We start from the raw sequence: 19,507 nt of genomic DNA on the forward strand, positions 1-19,507 counted from the left end.
GCCACTAGCCACATGTATCCATTCTTGGGAAATCACGCAGGTGTGAGGGGAGAGGGGGGATGGGTAAAATCACATGTAAATCATACAATGTGCACTATCTGGGGGATGGGCACAGTACAAAAGCAATTTATGTAACCAAATCGTTTGTACTCCCATAATATTCTGAAATTTAACAAAATTAAAATAAAAAAATTAAAAAAGATTAACCTAAAAAGGAAAAAAAAGTTTAAATTAATTAAAATGAAATAAAATCATTAATGCAATTCCTCAGTTGTTGCTCAATAGCTACATGTGACAACTGGCTACTGTATTGAACAGAATAGATGACATGTCAATCATCACAGAAAGTTCTATTGGACACTGCTAATCGAGGCCCTCAGTTTTCCAACAGACACAGAGTTCGGCTTATTTTTATCCTTCTCCACAGAACACTTGAATAGGTTATCAGTTTGTTTTAACAATAATAATAGTAATAGCAAGTTTTACAGTCATGATTTCTAGCACTCATTTTACCCACTTGTTTATTATCTATTGCAAGCACTGTGACTGGATAGACTCCTTCATTCATGGATGAGGAAAAGGCAGAATAAAAACCCACAATTAGATCTGGCTTCTTTGAAAATTTTCTGCTAAATAAAATAAAGATGGAATGTAATATATGAAGTATGAGAGTTCACTATAAAAAACCCAAAACTAAATCCTAGAAAGCATTTGTTACATGCACTTAACATACATAAATAAAACACTGAAATGGAGATGAGAAATGAGGGAATAAATAAAAGATTGAAATTAAAACAAAACTGGCTTAGAAGCTGAAAGGAAGCCTAGAGAACTGCGTCATAGAAACAAATATCATAATAACAAGAATAAATGCAATGCCAGGGTTAATTCTTAATTAGAAGTAGAAGGTAAGAAAACAACACTGCATAAAACCAAAAGAGTGATATAGAAGAAACTTGAGACAGTCTCACCAAATTCAAAAGAAGGAGAATGAGATAAAAATGAAAAAAGACTAACATATCTGAAGTCCAGAAAATGATGAACCAGCAGAATAACATTTTTTCCCATAAATAATATTCAAAAATATAAAACAAAGATACTTTGAACTGAAATACCTGAGTATTCCAATTAAAAATATTAACTAAACAACAGAAAAAGCATGGTGAAATTTTAGAATTTGAAAGGTGAGGAAAGTATTAAAAGGAGCTTATGGCACCTTGCTTGTACTGAATGTTTCCTAACACAGAAAAAAATACATGTGCAAAACAAGTTGAAACACTAATATAATTTATTAATTTCCTGCTCCTTGGAGGAGAAAATGGTGACACTGATATAATCACAGTAGGTTTTAGTTCATGGTATGAAATTCTTTAAAAATGACTTACTAGCTTCTCTAGTTAGTATCCTCAGTCAAGGCTGGTCCCAGTGGGTAATCGTAGCTAAGATTGTGTTGCACTTGGTATTGTCTCTGCATGTAGTTTGATTAATGGAGGCCAAGAACAAATATCATCCCCATACCGGCTTTGTTGTAACCTCTCTCTTTTTTTTTCAAGACCATTTTTCAAAACAGTTCTCTTGTGGCCTCACTTGGGGTGGGGGTTGGGGGGTGCAGTCTTGTGTAATGGTGATGGATCTCGGGTGTTAGAACAATGTTACACAACCCTGCATTTTTATCATTCTAATGACTATTGCTGGACGAGGGAAGCTTACTTCCCTGCCAGATATTTATACAAGCTAATCAGAGGCTTGATATAATACAGATGGTGATAACCTTTTGCCATACAAAGTCCATGTTGAGTTTTTCTTTGGCAGCAAAGGGTTTGCCTCATTCAACATTCTGGACCAAAAAATTCCATTTCTTAAATGCCTCTCAAAGGGTAGCCCATGATGTAAACTATTTCAGGAACACCGAGAAGAGAATCAAGTGCCAGGCTTCTACCACATTCCACAAACATTGCCACAGATCTATTTACTTCTTAAATCTGGGTTATGAAAAATGTTTTTATTGAATTATGTTTTTATTGAAGTACAATGAAGCGCAAAGCTTGGAGTGGGGGGATAAATTATTTTCAGTAAATCTCCACCCCTCCTCTATCTTTAAAGTGCATTCCAAACCCAGATCTTGTGTAATTCTTTGCTTGGACTACTAGTCCTGCTATTCTTCTTGCTAGTTTGAGCTTAATATATTATCTTGCCAAAAGATATAATGGTTCCTGTAAATACTCACCAGTTCTCTGCAATAAGAGAAGAAAAATAGAATTACAGCTTGAAGAGTTTTGTGTATAAGGAACAGTACAGGGAGAAATCTGTGCTGAATTCTAACCTGGATGTTAAGGGTTGTTATCAACATGAGCTAAGATTAATATTACAAGATAGCATTTGTTTGTTTCATAAGAGCAATAAGAGCACAAAAGAAAACTTTTTTCCTTTTTTTTGAATAAAACTATACAAAACATGCACACATGTGAGCACACATACGCATTTCTAGTACTTGAGACTCATTCAAGCACCTCTCTGCTCCAGACTATCCTAGAGTTTATCCACTCCACTCATTCATTCATTTATTCATTCACTGAATAAATATTTATGAGTACATACTCTGTGGCAGGCACTATCAAGAATACCATACTGAAAAAGACAAATTCCGTTTTTTTTTCACTCTTCTCCTTTCCATCAAAATTCTTACTTTATTAGTGTCTTGCTTATAGTTAACTGCCATGACCTTGTAGAAGAGACAGTAATCAAAAAGGGCACACTTACAGTCCTGACTAAAGCATTATAAAAGCTATCTATGTTACAAAACATTTATACCCCCTTAATATTTTGAAATGTAAAAATAAAAAGGGAGGGCACAAGCATCGGGGAGTGTTTGTAGAGGTTAGATTATGACTTCAGAGTAGAACAACTCAGAAACAGAGAGAGTTTATTAGTAAAAAGCAAGAAAGATACAAACACAACTTGCTACATCTTAGAATACTAGAACCAAGAGTTACCCTTTGAATGTGAAAAAATGTAATTTTAAAGGCAAATTAAATAATGTCTCACTTCATGTCATCCTGAAAGATAATTGTACTTTTCTCCAGAGGTGGTGCTGAATGAAAAAAAGTGTGTGTGTGTGTGTGTGTGTGTGTGTGTGTGTGTATTTCAGTCCATTCCAATTATTGTTTATATTGATAGGACTTTGCCCCTGGAATGTGTAATAACTGAAAATGTAAATACATACATATATATATATATACACATACACATGAAAGTGCATATATATTGTACTTCATACATTTAAATCCATTCCAATTATTATTTTTATTAATACTAAAATTGCCCTTTATTTGGCCAGAAGAAGCCTCCTCAGGCTGGCTCCTGATTCTCTTTGGCTTAGGAATCTTTAAGAGCTTCTTTGTTCTGTGTCATAACAAAGACACAGCTCACATTGTGTATTTCCTATCCTAGACCTGAAATCAACCATTTCCCAAGAATTCCTGTTTCCTTGTAGAAGGTAATGGTCTTTGGAGACTCTAGTCAGGGCTTTAGAGATGCTCATTTCTACTGGGGCTGGTCCTTGATTCTGTCTGTTTTTGTGTGTATGCTAGTATATCTTTGGGACAGATTCCTAGAAGTGAGGTTATTGGATCAAATGGTTAGATAGAGAAATTTTAATGAAAAATCTTATAAGCCAACTCTCAAGCTCTATTGGAAAACACAATTTTCAAGGTTAACCACAACATTTTAAAAGAGAAGAAAGGATTACCAGATATGGAAAAATGCTATAACACTATAGTAGCTGAAACAGTGTGGTGTTGGCCAAGAATAACCAAGTAGATCAATAAAACAGAAAGGAGAAACTATAATAAGGAAAGAATAGATCAATCAGTATATGATTTGGGGAAAATTGCTTATTGAGTGAATAAAAATAAAGGTAGTCTCTACCTCACACCAAAGACAAAAGAAAATGTCTATCTGGATTTAAGAATTTAAAAAAAATAAAAGTATCAGAGAAAAGTCTATGAGAATATTTTAATAGCCTTGGGGTGGGAAAACTTTCTAAAATGAGATATAGGAAGACATAGGAGATAAGGATGGCTGCAAAGTTTGTGTCTGAGTAACTAGAAGAATTGCTGCAATATAGACTGCTCTTTATTGACAAATATTTATTGAATGTACTGTCTGCCATACACTGCTCTTGTCTCTGGGTATTGAGGAATTGAAAAAATAGACAAAAATACCTGCCTTCAAGGAAGTTACATTTGGGGAGAAGACCAGGCTTCTGTTTGAAGGTGTCCTTCCCCTTGAAATGCTGGGCCTGTCACCTCTGGATGTCTTTGAGCTGTGTTGCAAAGGGATTAGATAAAGTGAACTCCTTCCATCCCAGCCCTGGCATTCATCTCCAGCTTTTGCCTCTTCTTCTAAACAGGTGGGGACGGCAGGCTTCCAAAAATTTTTCTCTACTTTCTTTCTAAGATATCACAAGATTCCATCAGGAAAAGAAACTGTATATGTAAAAGATAAAATATTTGATTAATATTTTTTTAAAAAATAATTACTTTCCTAATACTAAATATAATTTACATTTTGAGGCCCCAGTTACCTGATGACAGAAATCTTCATCTGAGTGTTTCCAAGCAAATTCAAAATCAGAATTTTCTCAAGCACTTCACTTTTGAAAACAAAGTCATATTCAGGAGTTTATTCCTCTTCTCTTCCTCCCTGTAGTTGAGTCTAAGCTCTGGCAAAGGAGGGGATGTTCCCCTCTCAGCTCTGACATCTCTCGGCTCCTGTACTTCCATCCTCTGAGATGACAATATTCTCATCAATGCTCATGGTGGTCATTGTTGGTCATTGGCATGTCTATTCGTTAGTTTTGTCTCCTTTGATGCAGCTATCTCCTGGGGCTTCCAGGATCTCTTCTTATGAATTTTTCCAGAAAGAGACATATCTGTATCTGGCTTTTGGCTCACAAGGTCCATGGTGTCATCCACTGCCACAGCCTTATTATTGCAAGACTCCTTCGGGAGTCTCTCCTGCACCTGTCTAGGAATATAGAAGATCCATCAGCTCCTCTCTCCTTTGACACCCACATAGTTATACTCTATTGTCTCATGTCCTTGTCACCAAGGACACTTCTGTGAGACTTGCCACCATCCCATATATCCAAATGGGAAGAGGACCCATGGATCTCTGTACCTAAAGGGATGATTATCAATCATCTCTTCTTCTGTAATTGAGTTGGGGGGTGGGGCATAGAGAGATCAGTAGAGAGTTCAGAGCCTCACAGCAACATCTATCATCCCTTGTTCTCCTCCAACTCTTTTCCTCTTCCTCTCTGCAGAGGTTCTTTCCTTGTCTGGAGTGTGGAAAACTTTCACAGTTATCAAACATTCATTCCAAATCTCAAGAGGCCAACTTTTTAAACTACAAGAGCCAAGAATTTTCGAGGCTGTTGATGGGGCTCCTTGGTGTGTGTATTTGGAGAATGTCTCTGGTAACATCTCACATGCTTCTCCATCGTACAAACTGCCCTCTTATGCCTGTCTTTGGTATGGTCCCCTCTGGGCTATTTTCCTTGATCTCATTTGGTTTTTCAGAAGGAGTAGGATGAAGTACTTGAATAGCTCTTCTCAAACGTCTGGCTTTCCAGACATTTTCTGGAGTCATTTTTAGTTTAATTTTGCTTACATTTAACAGTTTTAACTGTAGCTCAGAAACACTAACAAAATTTAGGTAAGAATTATTGAGTTGTATTCGCTATCCATTATTCTATACTAATGGAGATTGCTTTCTGCAGACATGAATCTTATAGTCTGAGAGAATCTGGATCTTATAGTGAGTCTGCCCCCTAAAGTGAATTGAGCCAAACATTTTTTAAATCATAATATCTCCTTTTAGCTTTAACAAAACATAGGATACAATTGTCTCTCTTCCTGCCTCCATTCTGGAAAACATAGTGTTTCTTGAATTACTGCCTAATAAACATGAATTCCTTCTAAGAACTCACCAGAAAACATGCCCTGGCACTTCTCTACCATTTCTACCCTCTTCTAATGAAAAGCAATAACAGAAAATTGAATTATAGTGCCAGAATCATCACTGGAGTTCCTGTGCCTTTATAGTTACAAAGCATCATGATAAATAGAATGCCTTTTTTAAAGGTTTCATTTTTTTCTTCTATCTGTAGAGAAGGAACAGCATATATCACTGTAAAACAGAATTTACTTGTCCTAAAATAATAAAACCCAAGTGTCAGATGTAGTGAATCAATATTTTCTCATGAAGATAGGATACCACCAAAAATCAGATTTTGTGCTAATATACTGGGTGGTCCAAAAAAGATGAAGTATTGAATCAATTCTACATTTTTGGAAGAGCAGTGGAAAAACAAATATAAGAAGCAAGTCAGCCATTACTGCCTCTGGAAAAGACATATTCTGTTAAATTTTCTTCTTGTTAGGATTTTAATGTATGATCATGTAGTGGCTTGGATAGATGGAAATAGATATTTAGATAGATATGCTTGGAAGTAGATACATAGGATTCAGATATGGTTCATATTTTGAGAGCCTAAGAATCAATAAAAATAAGTGATCATATTAATAAAAAAATTTATTCCATAAAAATTTGTTGCTCTTTATTAGCAAGCTCCGCAGCAATGACAATGATGAAGAAGATAATGATGATAATGATAATAATACACTTTAAATGCTTTTGAGGTTTATTGTGGTTCTGTGAGAAGATCATTGTAGGCTCTAGTCTGTGCCTATTTCTGTTTTACTCTATTCCTCACTCCTGTGAAATGCTAACAATCTTCGTAAGTACTATCTTACATAAGAAAGGAAGCACTTAGTAGGGCAACACAGTGCAAACTCATACTAACTTTCCCTATTTTATTACAGCAAATTCTTCGTCATTCTAGAGAAAATTCAACAAAAGTTATATTTCTCATTACTGATGGATATTCCAATGGGGGAGACCCTAGACCAATTGCAGCATCACTACGAGATTTTGGAGTGGAGATCTTCACTTTTGGCATATGGCAAGGAAACATTCGAGAACTGAATGATATGGCTTCCACCCCAAAGGAGGAGCACTGTTACCTGCTCCATAGTTTTGAAGAATTTGAGGCTTTAGCTCGCCGGGCATTGCATGAAGGTAATGGAAACCTAATGGTACAACAAAGGTACCTTTAAATGGGATTTCCTTCCCTCTCACTGCCTGAAACTACTGGAGAGTAATATCAAACCCTCACAAGGTCTTCGCTGAGGATGGTGCCCATGTGTCCTTTGGGTATCATGAAATGTGCTAAACTTTGTAGAGATGACATTCTGACCTTGCAACAGAGTATTTGTTTTATTTTGATTATTAACAGCTGTTATATATTTTCAGTAAAATAGCCATATGCTCCCACCTAGAATCATTAGAATCAATGGAATGAATTTAGGTGTGTTTTGAGGCCACACACGGAGTAGGAAGCCTTGACTTAGATCTCTTTACAGTTTTCTGGACAGAGGAGATAAACGTTCAGAGATATGCCCAGTGAATCTCACCAGAATGCTTCCAGAAATATACATTAAGATATATGAACAATAAATACTTAACATATACATCTTGACCTGACAATTTGAAGATAAATATGCTTATGTAAAAGCTTAAGAGCATTAACCCTAAAAGGGGAAAAAAAATCAGCAAATTCATTCATTAGAGTTTTTTGTACATCATTTATAAGGATGTTTAGTTGCATAATTTAAATTAGATAAACTTGCTATCAGAATATGGGCATGTGTCTCGGTGAACTGAGAAGAAAACCACAGACTGAGAGGAGATTACAGGAAATCTAGCATCAGATCAAAGTGATGTGGCAAATTAGGCTTGATCCTTGCAGAAATCCATGTGAAAGATTCCTTTTTAGGGGAAAATAATGGCAATATGAGGGTTGAAGCAACTGGTGATATTATAATAAATGGGTTAGCCCTACTATAAAGTTAAGAAAAAAGTTTAGAGCAGGATATTGGGCTGTAGCTGTGGATACAAAAAAAAAAAAAAAAAGGATTTAACTCCCTGAGGGATGGTGTGGCAAAAGTTATTGGAGACTAGGATTTTAGAGAAATGAGCAGGGACTTAGGGCAGGGCTTAGAAGTGGCAAGAAAATGGGCTTGGGGAGTGAAGCAATTTGGATTCAAGTTCTGGGCCTACAACTTAATGAAGTCTGGTTTTTAAGAGCTAAGCCTTAAAAATCCAGAATGCCTGGATTTGAATCCCAGTTTTGTTACCTACCAGCTGAGTGGTTTTTGACAAAGTGTCTGTCGTCTGTGCTTCTTAGGTATTTTTTGTTAATAGAACAGGGAATGAGAATAATACCGACTTCTTAGGATTGTTACAAAGATTAAATGGGTTAATATATATAAAGTGATTAGAAAGTTACTGATGGCTTATTATACTAAATGCTCTATAATTGTTTACTAATTAATAATTACTATTTATTAATATTTTTATTATTAATTACCATAGGCAACTTATTTAACAACTATGAGCTTCAGTTTTTCTTCTTTCAAAATGGAGAGCATTATGACATGTATCACATATTTTTTTCAGGTGGATTAAATAAAAATTTAAACTTCACCAAATATAGTATCTAGCACATAGTAGAAGTTCAGTAACTGTGACTACCTTTGTTTCCTCTTTCTCTCCAGGGAGAGTGATGTGTTAAGGGGGAAAACAGGGTGGTTGCATTTGGGGATGGTGGATGTCACTAGATGGGATTATGAAATTATGAGTGTTATCAGATACATTGTAGAGGATAAATTTCTAGTCTTACCATCCCTTGGTCTTGCAGGACTGGGGCTCTCTGCCCTGATTTGAGTTGACCCAAAAACTAGGTGGGGTAGAGCCTTCAGGGAAAAAGGTTTGGGTTACTATAATGCAATAGGTTTTAGAAGGCACCACATTCATTACACTAAACTAATATCTAGAATGTGTAATACTTTGGCTGAGTTTCCAGGTTTGGTAAGAAGAAACCCTGTTTTTACTGGGAAAACATGATCAGATCAAAGGAAAGGAGCCTCATTTTTCCTGCCTCTGTAGTCTCTGAAGCTTTCTTTTTTTTCTTTTTTTCTTTTATACATTTTTTATTTCAGCATATTACACGAGTACAAAATGTTTAGGTTACATATATTGCCTTTGCCCCACTTGAATCAGAAGTTCAAGTGTATCCATCCCCTAGACGGTTGCACATAAGTGTTGATCAGTTAATACCAATTTGATGGTGAGTACATGTGGTGCTTGTTTTTCATTTTTGTGATACTTCACTTAGTAGAATGGGCTTTCAATTTGGATGGATCCACTTTTGGTCTCAAGACTGTTCATGTTTCTGGCCATTCTCAGTAGACATAGATAACAGAAAAATAGCATTCCCTATGTGTAACTTCTTCACTTACCTCTCTCCCAGACCTGAATGTAGTGTACCAGTCTTGACAACTAGGTTTTTCTTGCTCCTTAACTTGCTCTACTGCCAAATAAACCTGTGGCTCAGTGTCTTGGAGCTAAGTCCTAGGGGCCTATGTTGCAGGTCTTTTACCTGCACCATAGTATGTTGGAAGGAGCTTTAACAGGTGCTTGGTTGTGTTGGTCTCTTTCTCTTTGGGGTCAGAGTCTTCCCTTTTCTTTCCCCCTACCTAGATGGATAGGGAAAGATATCCCATAATTGAAGCCATCACCCATCTCCTTCCCAGGTATTCAATTGCAGCCCATGTGTCTTGCTGAAACTCACCCACTTGAGTTCCTACTATGAGTCCATCACTACATTTGGGCCCAGCCCCATGGACCTAGCACTAGAATTTAGGCTAAGACGTTTGAAGTTCTTCAACACAATAAATGGACTTATTATTCGACCACTTTAGGCCACCCATTCTGGGTCAGTCATATTCAACCTTACTCTGCCCTGTTAAGTTCACTTTCTGAACTGCTGTGCCTGAGTTGTTGAATTCCCAGCATGCCTCACTTCAGAGCATGGCTCAAGTATTATAATAAGACTGGTTCTATTTATGTAACATGTGTTAATTTATTTTAAATTGAGAGATACATGAGATCCTGGTTTTATTATTTAACTTAAGTGCTTCTGTTCTTTAAGTCATTAGTCAAATAATTATGGAAGTGATAGTATTTATCCTAAAGTCAGTAGCTCACAATCAACACCTGTTTGCAGCGGTCAGGATTATGGCTTAATTTCTCATTTGAACAAGGATTTTGGAAATCTGATTGCTGCTGCCTGACCTCATACAGAGGCAGTTGCACACTGCTGGTTTGGAAGCCAGGGGAATGACCTGTGGAACTGACTGCCTTACTTCCTGCTGCATCTGGAGATTCCTCACCAAAGTGCTTAATTTCTGCCTGACCCTGTATGGCCTTGAGAATTGATGATGAGGTCCCAGACTGAAATAACTTAACTGGCTGAAACAAATTCCCACAGTGTGGTAGTGCAAATAACACACATTCGAGTTTGGGTGGGAGTAGGAAGCAGTTGGGAATTAGGCGGATATGAAACAATATTTTCTCCAGCTTGCACTTAAATTTTAATGACTAGAGCTTGTAACATGCAACTGTCACTCACGTTTTTATTGCCCTCTGTCACATATTATTGGTAGATCTACCTTCTGGGAGTTTTATTCAAGAGGATATGTCCCACTGCTCGTATTTGTGTGAAGACGGCAAAGACTGCTGTGACCGAATGGCAAGCTGCAAATGTGGGACGCACACGGGCCAGTTTGAGTGCATCTGTGAAAAGGGGTATTACGGAAAAGGTCTGCAATACGAATGCACAGGTGAGCCTCCAGTTTGTGTGTAACTATATCAGTTGTCTGTTGCTGTGTAACAAACGATCCCAAAACTCAATGGCTTAAAACAGTGAGTGTTTGCGTTATTACTCATGGGTGCATGGGGCAGCTCTTTTGGTCTCAGCCATGCTTACTTGTGTGTTTGCGGTTAGCTAGGAGTTGGGTAGGCTGCTGGCTGATCTCAGCTGGGTTCTTGTACATGTTTGGGAGTAGCGGACTATAATCTGATCTAAAATGGCTTTGTCTAGGACATTGAGGCTTTCCTTTATGTGGCCCCCCATGCTCTGTAAGGCTTGCTCAGGTGGCTGTGTCAGGGTCCCAAGGGGAAGAGTGGAAGTTTGCAAGCCCTCCTGAAGCCTAGATTCAGAAGTGGGATGGGGAAGATTTGGGTTCTTTTATGTGTAATTAGTCTAATAAAATAGCCAAATCTGTCCTCTAGGCACTTGAGCCAAAATATGGCTCAGTCTCTCTATGAGATTGAAGCCAGTGGAATTTTGGTCCCCAAGCCACATGTAACTTGTGAGATTGTCACCAAAAATGTAAGATTCACTTGACGGGTTTTTAGCTCTTCATCAGCCTCCAAAAAAGTGCATCAAAAAGTTCTAAAAGTGCCATCACTTCAGAATGGAATTAGAGTGGCTATTATCAAAAGAACAAAACACTAACAAATGATGGCAAGGATGCGGAGAAAGGGGAACTCTTATGCACTGTGGGTGGGAATGTAAATTAGTATAGCCATTGTGGAAAACGGTATGGAGATTCCTTAAAAAACTAAAACTAGAACTACCACATGATCCAGCAATCCTACTACTGGGTATATATCCAAAGGAAAGGAAATCAGTACAGTGAAGAGTTATTTACACCCTCAAGTTTATTGTAGCACTATTCATAATAGTCAAGATGTGGAACCAACCTCAGTGTCGGCCGGGCGTGGTGGCTCACGCCTGTAATCCTAGCACTCTGGGAGGCCGAGGCAGGTGGATCGTTTGAGCTCAGGAGTTTGAGACCAGCCTGAGCAAGAGCGAGACCCCATCTCTACTAAAAATAGAAAGAAATTATATGGACAACTAAAATATATATATATATATATATATATATATATATATAGCAAAAATTAGCCAGGCATCATGGCGCATGCCTATAATCCCAGCTACTCGGGAGGCTGAGGGAGGAGGATTGCTTGAGCCCAGGAGTTTGAGGTTGCTGTGAGCTAGGCTAATGCCACGGCACTCTAGCCAGGGCAACAGGGTGAGACTTTGTCTCAAAAAAAAAAAAAAAAAAAAAAACCTCAGTGTCCTCAACAGAGGAATGGATAAAGAGAATGTGGTATATACACACAATAGAATACCATTCAGCCATGAGAATGAATGAATTCATGTCATTTGCAGCAACATGGATGGAACTAGAGGTTATCATGTTAAGTGAAATAAGCTAGGCACAGATAAACAAATACTGTATGGTCTCACTCATGTGTGGAAACTAAAAAGCATTAATCTCATAAACATAGAGACTAGAATACTGGTTACTAGAGGCTGGGTAGGATAGGGGGCATGGGATAGGGAAAAGTTGGTTAAAAGTTACAAAATTATCTCTAGATGGAGGAATAAGTTCAATAGCACTGCAGAGTGACTATAGTTAACAATAATTTATTAAATATTTTTAAATAACTAGAAGAGAAGCCTTTGAATGTTCCCAACAGAAAGAAATGGCAAATGTTTGAGGTGATGGATATGCTAATTATCCTAATTTGATCATTATACATTATATACATATTTCAAAATATGTACCCCATACATATTTACAACTATTATGTGTCAATTAAAAACAATAAAAATAAATGGAATTTATTTTATCAACATTTGTAATTTTTCCTTCTCACAATCTCTTACAAGAAGGTCTTTATATTTTTATATTTTATTAGAGAGGCAAGTAAAGAAACTTAGGATTCTTGCACTTTATATTATATTTTAGGGAAATCTAATATTTAAAAGTAGTGTGTGGTTTTTCTGTGTTGGATAGTATTTTGTTTGTTCTGCTTTTACCTAAAAAGCAATACTTTTTTTTAATAGCTTACAGCTCTTCAGTGATTTTCTGTTTTGGAAAACTGTATTCCCATGGAAATTAACACCCACCAGGAGAAACTTAGGAGCAGTAGATTTACTCTATTCTGTACCATGTGTTTGTTCGTTGCTTGTTTCATGTGAACATTATTTTATCTTGGCATTTGGTAGGTAAGCCTGCTCTGTGACACAGAAACATGGCTCTTCCCTATCTATCCGACTTGCTTTCTCCTTTCTTTACTCCTTTCTTCTCTTCTCCTTGTGGGACATTTCCTCTTGTGTCATTCTTTCACTCTCTTTTATTCTTCTTGACCCTCATGTCCCTTCCCTTAGTTTCTCCTGTCTCCCCTGGCCCTGATCCCAGCTGGCAGACACATCCTTCCTGGGTCCAACCATCCATGCTCCCCTAGCAGAATCACTCCTTTCTCGGGGCTGCCCCCCCCACCCAGCCGGATTTCTCACTTAAGCAGAAAAGGGGTGGGGGGAGATAAGCCCAACTGCGTCTGAGTTGGCAAAGTGCCTCCTCTTGTTTTTTCCTTCCTTTGAATCTTCCCACACTCTCATCAACAGCCCAGCTTGGCACTCTCCCCAACCCCCCCTCTCCTCCCCTGTCCCAGCCCACCAAACCCAGGCAGAAAATCTCATTTTCTTTGCTGGAAGCTGTAGTCAGCATGTCTGCTTTCCGTGTGGTCCTAGACTGAACTGCTCCCTGCCAAGAAGCCACTGCCGTGTGGCTGCCTACAACCTCAGCCACTGTGTGCTGTGGCTCCCGCTGCTCCACGGCCCTAGACTTTAGCATCCCAGAGGATAAGCTGCAGGAAGAGAGAGGGGCCAGTTCACAAACCCACTTTCCCCAATTACCCAAGTAGCTTTGGCTGCTACCAGTAGCACATTCCAGGTTGAAAGGCATAGCAATCCATAAAATGTATGCAGTTGGGTGGGCCTGTCATTAGCACATCAGTAGAGGGGATTGGAGCACTTCTGCTGCTGATTCTAGCCAAGAACACCAAGCACATAAGGATGAGTTTATCCATCCTGTCTCTTAAATGAGTAAGCCTCTGCTTACAGATACTCAGTAATCCTTTCTTACAGACAAGATTTAAATTAGATATAGATGCATCGATATATATGTTCATATGGTCATCTTCAATATTTTTTTCTAGAAGATGAGAAAAAGTGGTATTGGATCTTCAAAGTATGCACTGTGTCTTTGTGGCTTCTCTGGCACATTAGGAGCTAAGAAAATAAAGTATATCCTTCCTAGGGCATGAAAGACTCATTACCAGAATCTTCTTTCAGAAAGGCAGAAAGAAATTGTAACTCTAGCCAGGACTGAAAATCTGGGGGCAGTGAGCCCCTCTTAAAATCCAGTTGGTCAACAGATGTGACTGAGCACCTTCTCCAGGCCGAGTCCAACACTAGGCATGAGGTAGGGATTCAGTGGTGAGCAGACAGACGTGGTCACCACCTTCTTGGAATTTACAATCTAACCACACAAATCAATTTGTAATTGCAGACTGTGATATGTTCTCTTAAATCAAAATGCCCATGGTATGAAGAATGGATGCCAGGGAAGGTTAAAATAAGAGAGCTAAAATCTGGGAGATGACTAGACCATAGCTATTCTATTACTCAAGGAGAGGATGTTACATTTCTTTCTGAATAGTTGGAATTCTGAGTATTTATCCTTGTTGTAGAAACAATGCCTTTCAGAAGCAAATCATTCCTTTTTAGAGTCAGAAGGAACCTTAGAGATTATCTACTCTAAGCCCATCATTCTGCAAGAGGAAATTGAGGCCTCAGGAATGATGAACATTTCATTTGAGATGACATTTCCAGCTATCAGCAGAACCCGGGAAGGGACCCAGGTCACTTTTCTTAAGTCCTATGTTATTTCCAAGATTTTCTCCATTTTTAAAATAACTTCTTGTATACATTGCTTTTCAAAGACCAGCCACTGAGCTGTGCTCAAAATGTTTAAAAACACAGAAAGATCTGGCTCAAATTCAACCTCCACCAATTTCTAACTATGTGGCTTTGGGTAAATTAATCTCTTCTGATTCTGTTATTTCTGTCAAATGGGCTTAATAATGGTATAATTTTATATACATACATACATATATACATAATCTATATGTCTATGTACATATTAATAGATGTATATAAATGTGATATATAGATATCTATGTATATAGATATGTATATGGATAAGTGTGTGTGTACACAAATGGTTGGATTAATTGTGAGAATATACTTAGGATAGTATTTGGCACATCAATTCTCAATCAGTGGTGGCTTTTGCTATTAAACATTGTGAGATAGTATTAATATGAGAAAGCTAATGAATGAGCATTACAATAATTACTTCAAGTATGAAGTACTTGAAGATAAGTGACAACCACGTATTTTATAAATTTCACTGCTCTAGGCTAGACTAGTGGCCTCATCCTGAGAAACTGCCGAAGGAAGGATAAGGAAGATCTATGCACGCAGGTAAATACCATCAGGAGACCTTGCACCTACTAAAAGTGAAATATGTTTTTAATCTGATAAGTATCCAATGAAAAGCAAGACTATTGAACGGAAGAAGGCAGTGGGACAATGCACCATTGCATGTTGAAGAAAGTGGGGGTTGTCTGCCTTGGCTGGGGTAAAGCCCTGTGCTGAGGCAAATTGTATTTGTTAATTAATTTCATAGAAAAGTAGATTATTGGAGCTGGCCATAAGGGTTTTTCTCACTTTTTATTTGGGAGATGAGGAAAATCCCATCCCATGATCATATTATAAGTTCATTGCATAGCTGAAGTCGAATTGAGGTCTCCTAATTTTCAGTCCAGAGTTCTTTCTTTATACTAGGCTATCTCCAGGGGTACCATTGAGACCAAAGAAAGCTGACCACCATGATGTTACTAGGATCTTCTTCTCCTTTTTCCTCATAATTCTGGGATGTTGGCAGCCTGGGTCACCTGAGTCATCAATGACCTCCCGAAAGCCTGGCCAAAGCAGTGGCTTCCCTTAAAATGAACACCAGTGTCACAGTAAGCAGCTACTTTGTGGGCAAGATCCTGATGCACAAAAAGATTTTAATAATTGCAGATCTGTTCCATATGGTGAAAATCTTAACTTGAATGCAAGTCTGAAGATATGCGTTAGAAATCACTGACAAGTAATACTTTGTCAGGGAGATCAATTTTATAATACATTATATGCTTGCACTAGTTTTTTTAGTTTCCCTTGACTCAAAACTTCTGAGTTGGCTTGAAAAGAATCATGTGCCTTTTAGCTTGTGGTCTTGGAGAGTGTGTGCTAATAGATTTTACAGAAGTGAGGGCCGTAAATACATAATCTAAGATCGTTCATGTGTGTCTTATTCGCTTGTATAATGGCACTGAAAAGAGAAACCGTATTTCACATAAGTTAAATGAACACTAAGAATATTGTTAGGAAAAGAGAATTTTTAACACAATTTTAATACTTATAAAGCCGTCACACAAGTGGTCCTAAGAGCAGCATTGCAGTCAAAGAAATGCAGTTCTGCAACCAAAATAAAAATTTTGAAATAATACAAATGCTTTGCTTCATTTTCTCTAACTCCAAAATAGGGATATATAGATCACAGTAATTCTTAAAGTCTCCCTTTTCTCATCTGTCCTTTCCGTTAGAAATCACAACTCTTCAGCACTTTTCAAATTGTCCCCTGCTCTCATGCATGAGCACACTCCTCCCAAGCCCTCGCTCACACCTCTTCTCCTTCTTGCTTTTTCCTCTTAATTCTGCATTGCTCTTTGGGAATCAGAAATGGAGAAAGGCCAGGAACACTCACTTATCAATACTTTTCTTGTGCTTAATCAACACTTTATAAAAGACCTTTTGTTTTAAAAGACCCTACATAACTCAATTTCATTTACTGAAAATATGTTGTATAATTCAGGTATTTTAACACTACATGATTGGGTGCAAAAGGTTGAGAAAATATTCTTCTAGCATTAGTTATTGAACTTCAGCTAAGGGAACAATACCACTGAACTGTGGGGTCTAATGAAAAGAAGGTGTTACTTCCATTTCTTGCTCTGCTACTAATATTACTTTCTTCGTCCTTCACCTTTAACATAGGCATTTGGACAATGAGAATGTGATGATTTTGATTATGATGATGACAGCAGTAAGCAATTATTATAATAATAATAGCTAATATTAAATAGTGCTTACTGTATGCCAGACACTTTTCCAAGCATTGATCATATTAACTCACATAATCTTCGGAAGAACTCTCTGGAGTATCTTTCCAATTTATGGATAAGGAAACTAAAAGTCTGAGAGGATACACAATTTGTCCAGGGTCACACGGCTAGTAGAGCTGGGATGTGAATTCAAATTTTGTGGCTCCAGAATCTACAGTCTAGCCATAGAGATAGACATTTAACAACTTCACTCACCATTAAAAATACAATGTTAAATTCTGTTAAGTATTAGTTTGACCCTTATGAGATCATCAACATTTAATCATTTTCAACTTACACAATAGCAGCTTCATGTGGTTCAACCTAATTCTAGGAAGGAAAAGAACACAGTGAGTTATGTAAAATACAAACCTGGTCAAGCCATGCTCCTGCTTAATGTTTTCACATTATGACCATTCATAGAATAAACTTCAAGCTCCTTAGTATGGCATAAAGGCTTTGTATGACTTTTCCTTTACCCTTCATGCTACAACTGGAACTACTTCTAGTTTCCTTCAATACCATGCTATTTCATCCCTCAGATCTTCCTTCATGCTCCTCCAGTCCCCTTCCCCTCCACACCTAAGTATTGTCTTTGTTCCTCCTCCATCAGACTAGTGGTTCCAATAGGTAGTGTACTTTAATTCATTTTTTATCCCTGCTACCTGCCTTCAGAGCCCACAGTAAATACTCAAGAGAAAGGATGCAGGTAAGAGGTCGACTTTAATACCAGAATCTTAAGTGGACAAGAACTTGTTATTGAAATCTTAGGTAATCACAAGGTTTCTTTGTCTGCTGTGGGCAACACAAGATCCCTCGCACAAAGGCACATAGTAAGAAATTTTTAAAAATGCATTCAATTTATTTGAAATAAAAATATTAACATTTTGTTAACCTTTGCCAACAATAAATCAAATACAGTATATGGTTGATTTCTTAGATTAATCATCTTAAAATGAGTAGATCATCAAATCAGGGAGAGTAGCCAGTGAACTCTTGTTGTAAATCCAAGCAGTTGCAGCTGTTCTGAATTTTTCCTGAGGGGATTTTAAAGACACAGAGCATAGAGACAATAGACGTCTTGAGGACACTGCTCTGTTGGAGAGATTGACTCCATTTCACTGAGCTTGGAATAATTAGCAGATTGAAAATTATAGCTGGAGAGGGTCCAAGGCTGAGGGCTAGATAACTTAAGCCAAAGTGTACTATTTTTCTTAAAAGAAGGTATGCTGTAGAAATAGAAACATTGGAATATTTATGTGGGAATGTCTTTTTATACATGTAAATATATGCACACAAATCCCCACCCCCCACCTTGCACATACCCACATTTTCCTGTCTAAATATTATATCATTTCTTTGGAAAAAGAGAGGACAAAGAGCTCTAGAAATTCTTGAATGGAAACCAAAACATTTGGAAATCTTGTTCTCCAAGCAGAGCTTAGCTGGTTTTAAAAAAAAATATCCCCAGTGGTACCTAATAATGGGTTTGTAAGATGCAAGGAATTTGTACAATGTATTCCTATTTGCTTTTTATGAGGGACTTTGCTAGCATGTTGACACTGACTGGTTCCCGTCAACTTAAGGAGGAGGATTGGTAACTGCTGCCTAGACCGGGCTTGTTTGTATGAGGGACGTATTCAGCCTTGATGGTACATTTTCCAGGCTATCATGATTTTATAACAGGAAAACAGATAAAATTAGACCATTGCTATGAAGCATCATGAACTCCTACAGTGTACTGTGTTCTTTAGTAATACTCATAAAAATATATCCAGTAGCCTAGAATTGTTAAGATAAATATTGTGACCAATTATACTTATCATTGTAAAATCTTATTTTTCCTTCTTATTTTCTTCAGTCCTATTATAAGTCCTTTCCAGTAACAATGACAAAGGACAACGTGAAAACATTTAACATCTACTAAATCATGACCTTGAAATATTTTTGCTCATTTAACCTCTAAAACAATAATGAAAATCCATGTATCCTTCGTTGATTTTTTAAGTGGCCATCTGAAATTTTTTGGCAAGACTTTAAAAGTTGGCAATTCCATAACACTATATTGACATTTTAAAATAAAATTATTATGTCACTTTCAAATGTACCCACTGAAATATAAATACTATAGCAAATTTGATTTTTTTCTAATATCTGTTAACAAGCACCTTTTTAAAGGCAGAAATTTTGTACAGTTTCTTATTTTCTTAGTTCTTTTCTATTCCACTTCCACCACATAATTCTAATGCAATATGTGTTTGCCCTAAAGCCTTTTATTGAACACAGCATTGTACTTCTCTGCTAAAAATCGTAAATATAAATTGAAATTAATTTTAAAATTTTCTATGACCAAAATTGCTACTAGATTTATTATCATGATTGTTACTTGTATATAATTTGTCAAGTG

The 19,507-nt window shown here is 37.3% G+C and overlaps 1 protein-coding gene across 1 annotated transcript in view; it reads left to right on the forward strand.

Moving 5' to 3' along the window:
• SVEP1 (sushi, von Willebrand factor type A, EGF and pentraxin domain containing 1) overlaps window positions 1-19,507 on the forward strand; it is a 157,039-nt gene that overhangs the window by 21,566 nt on the left and 115,966 nt on the right. The window contains exons 2-3 of the mRNA XM_045563960.1: window positions 6,888-7,143; window positions 10,632-10,808. Of these exons, the coding sequence (XP_045419916.1) occupies window positions 6,888-7,143; window positions 10,632-10,808 (433 nt within the window). The remainder of the gene's footprint in view (window positions 1-6,887; window positions 7,144-10,631; window positions 10,809-19,507) is intronic.

Source organism: Lemur catta, chromosome 10 (assembly GCF_020740605.2).
Source record: "Lemur catta isolate mLemCat1 chromosome 10, mLemCat1.pri, whole genome shotgun sequence".
In the NCBI taxonomy this organism is placed as follows: domain Eukaryota; kingdom Metazoa; phylum Chordata; class Mammalia; order Primates; family Lemuridae; genus Lemur; species Lemur catta.